The 3,744-nt window shown below is 59.2% G+C and overlaps 1 protein-coding gene across 1 annotated transcript; it reads left to right on the forward strand.

Annotated features, from left to right (window-relative positions):
* The first annotated feature begins 1,167 nt into the window (after window positions 1-1,167).
* LOC119326602 (protein SRC2 homolog) lies at window positions 1,168-2,256 on the forward strand. Its single transcript, XM_037600231.1, has one exon. The coding sequence runs from the start codon at window positions 1,256-1,258 to the stop codon at window positions 2,120-2,122; it is 867 nt and encodes a 288-aa protein (XP_037456128.1). The 5' UTR covers window positions 1,168-1,255; the 3' UTR covers window positions 2,123-2,256.
* Window positions 2,257-3,744: the final 1,488 nt, after the last annotated feature.

A 3,744-nucleotide genomic window follows, 5' to 3' on the forward strand; every position in this document is an offset into this window, starting at 1 on the left:
TCACGCCATTTGTGCGCGCTAACCGACATATAGGTGCCACGTCTGTATATTTTACTTCTAGTGAAGGGATTTGCGTCAATTTCCACCCTTGTGGCAAGTTTTATAATCAGTTTAATGTATTTTTCAAGTTCAGACACTAAAGTGAATATGGATCATAAGTTTATGCGTCACTGATGTAAATACCTCTTTTTTATTATTTTTAGGCAAAAAATACCTCTTGTTGTGAATTTATTCATCAGTCCAAGTCACCTGGCAGTTTATTCTCGGGCTTGTTTCTGCAATTCAAGGTCATGCCGATACACGGGAAGCCGTGCCATTTCCAGCTTTCTGGTGGCGTGCTGACGCGACGCGGTTTCGCGTCCAAACCGTGTGTTGGTCCGCTGCCTCCTTTGGAACGCTTTTCCCGCCTCATCTTATCTTGGTCGGGTCGCTTTCCGTCGCCCGTCCGGCGGTGTAGCAGAGGCCCCTGTTGCCGTGGTGATGGACCAGGATTCATCATCGGGAGAGACGTGCTGCGAACCTCGCTGTTGTCGTCGGCTTCCATCGGTCGTTGTCTGCGCCAGCCACACTTGCAGTCAAACTCGCACGCCGTTACCTATTCGTTCGTTCTTACATTTTCTAGAAGCATCAAGCATGTAGTACCCATCGCAAATCACAAAGAAAAGATAAACGTCCGGTGTGATTACATGTGCGGATAGATGGTGCTAGGATGTTCCAGTTCTAAACGCATGTCGTACGAACAAATCAAAGAAACTTGCCGGCAAAAAAGCAAATCAAGGAACATGTAGTACAATTCGTGCGCAAGCAAAACATAAGATCCGTGCAGTGTTGCCGAGGCTCCAAAAATCCTTGCATTTATATATTTACCGGCCTAAGTTTGGATGGGTTTTGAATGAATGCAAAGAAAACCTATTAATCATCATTTCCATTCCTTCGTAACAAAGAAAGCCAAAAGTGAGCCTGACGTCTGGATGAGCAAAAGTAGAACCAGTGCAGTTTTGGTGAAGGAAAATGATAATAAACACGACGAAACTGAATAGTGTAACATTTTACCCGTTCGTCCCAAGGCGCCCCTCCGCCCACCGGCAGAGAACTTCCAGAAACAGCACGACCGGATAGATCCCGCCCGCGCCCCTATTTATACCCTGCCCGCTCATTCGCCTCCCGCATCACCCAACAGCACCCAAGCAGAGCACAGCAGAGCAGAGCATTCGGCTCCTCCATTTCACGGCGTGAAGGCAGGGACACGGCGAGCATGGGGTCGAGGTACGAGGTGGAGGTGACGGTGGGCTCGGCGCGGGACCTCAAGAACGTCAACTGGCGCAACGGCGACCTGCAGCCCTACGCCGTGCTCTGGGTCGACGACGGCCCCAAGTGCTCCTCCCGCGTCGACCTGGACAACGGCGAGAGCCCCGAGTGGGACGAGAAGCTCACCGTCCCGCTCCCGCCGTCCACCACCCGCCTCGAGGACGCGGTGCTCCACATCGACGTCGTCCACGCCAACGCCGCCGAGGGCACCAAGCCGCTCGTGGGGTCCGCGCGCCTGCCGCTGCGCGACGTCCTCGACGACGCCGGGCTCGGCGGCCGAGCGTCCCGCTCGCTCCGCCTCAAGCGCCCCTCGGGCCGGCCCCAGGGCCGCGTCGACGTCCGCGTCGCCGTCCGCGAGACCGCCCGCTACTACGACCCCGCCTACCCGCCGCCCTACGGCCAGAGCCAGTCCCAGTCCCGCGACCCCTACGCGGCCCCGGCGCCGTACGGCTCGGGCGGGTACGGGTACGGCCAGCAGCAGCAGCCGTACGCCGCGCCGCCGTCCGGCTACCCGGCCGCCTACGGCGCGGCCGTGCCCCCGCAGCCCGCCGGGTACCCTGCCGCCTACGGCGCTGCTGCTCCTGCCCCCGCGTACGGGTCGGGCGGGTACGGGTCGGGGTCGGTGAATGACCCTGCGAAGAAGAAGGGGATGGGGATGGGGGCGGGGCTGGCGGTGGGCGCGGCGGCGGGGGTGCTGGGCGGGCTGGCGCTGGCGGAAGGGGCGAGCTACCTGGAGGACAAGTTCGAGGACGACGTGGCGGAGAAGGTGGAGGACGACCTGGCGGGCGGCGGCTACGACGACGACGACTACTAGTCGAGAAAATGAGACCGAGAGATTGTTGTATGCGCCATTATCTTCTTTGCTATTTGGACTGAATAAACACGCCAAAAAAATTAACAACGAGTGTAGCAATACATCGAATTGAAATGTTCTTTGTTCCTTCCTTCGGTGCTCCAGTGATCTGGTGTTGGGGTCGGTCTTGGAGCTCTTCTGGTGTTGATCCACTCAGATTGATGTGTTCTTTGGCAGCGGTGTGAGCCGTCACGTATGCGGGTTGTGGACGCCTCTGGAGTCATTGATACGTCTCGAGGTTGATTGCTGCGGCTTCCCAACAACTGCAGAAGCATCCATCCATCTACCTACCTCGGCCGTTCAAATCTGATCGGTTTGAAGAAGGAAGCATCCCTGCAGCGGTCCAGCACAAATCCTCTGTGAGCTTGAGACGACGACGGTGAGACCTTGGCACCGACAAATTGTTCAACACAGCATCGTTGCCTGGACTGGCTTTGCTTTTATCGTGTTTGTACAATCTTGACTGACATTCTGCTCCGGTCAGGGAGGGGTGACGCGTCTTCAACTCGCTCCGGTGCTTATAGTCGTCGCTAGGTGGTCTACGAACATGGTTATAATTTTTATTGGATCTGTCTAGAACACATCATCGTTGCCGGGACTGGCTTTGCTTTTGACGAAAAAGGGTTTCCCCCGCTTTGTATGCCAAAGCAACCAACCGATACAACCAAGGATAGGTGCTGGGGCGGAAGCAGCACAGACACACCCAAAAGAAACGAAAGAGAAACAACAAGAGAAAAGAATGCCGACAACGGCGGTTCGACGGAAACGGAGAAGCTTCACGACCACTGCGCCCACCGAAGATCTCCCACCAAGCTCCAAGGCTCCGAAGCACTGGTACCAATCAGCACCTCCAAGAAGGACCGCGACGAGGACGACGCTGCTGCCAAGGGTTTCCCCCGGTACACGACGAGGCGAGAGGAAGGGTCGCCCCCGACGCCCTCCAGGAAGGTCCGGCGGCACCCACTGGCGTCGCCGCGTCGGTGTCGGACAGGCCGACAGGGGTTTCCCCCGATCCCAACCTTCACCTCGGGTGCTCCGGAGCCTGCCACCAAACCGACCACCATCTTGCGCCACCATGGTCAAGAAGCCTCCACGCCGTCTCACCACGGCACCACGAGGTGAGGCCTGCACGACGAGGAATAGGAGCCGGGACTAGGGGCCGCAGCACCGTCGGCACGCGGGAGGGCACAACCTCCGCCGTCAGCGACGGTAGCCGACCGGACACACAAGCAGGAGCCTACCAGGCCCATGTGCCCACAGGCCCGGCCGGGAACTCCATTCCCGGACAGCTCCCGCCATCGCGCTGCAGCTGGCACGCCATCGGCATCGCCGCCCCCCGTCCGAGCCGCTCCTCCGCCTCACCACACAGATGACGACGAAGCCAAGCCAGGGACCGGCCCTCTAGGACCCAGATGAGGCCGGGAAGGCCCAGATCTGGGCCGGGGACGCGCCGCCGGCCACCGCACGCCACCACGCCGCCCTGCTGCCAAGGGCAGCACCACCACCGCGCCTACCGCCGGCGATCACGCCGGGTCGCCGGGTCGCCGCCAAGCCGAAGGACACCGCCGCCGCCCCCCCGTCCC

Source organism: Triticum dicoccoides, chromosome 6B (assembly GCF_002162155.2).
Source record: "Triticum dicoccoides isolate Atlit2015 ecotype Zavitan chromosome 6B, WEW_v2.0, whole genome shotgun sequence".
Lineage (NCBI taxonomy): Eukaryota > Viridiplantae > Streptophyta > Magnoliopsida > Poales > Poaceae > Triticum > Triticum dicoccoides.

Excerpts from the sequence above, each read along its gene's own strand:
- LOC119326602 (XM_037600231.1), top strand. The coding sequence starts at position 1,256 with ATGGGGTCGAGGTACGAGGTGGAGGTGACGGTGGGCTCGGCGCGGGAC.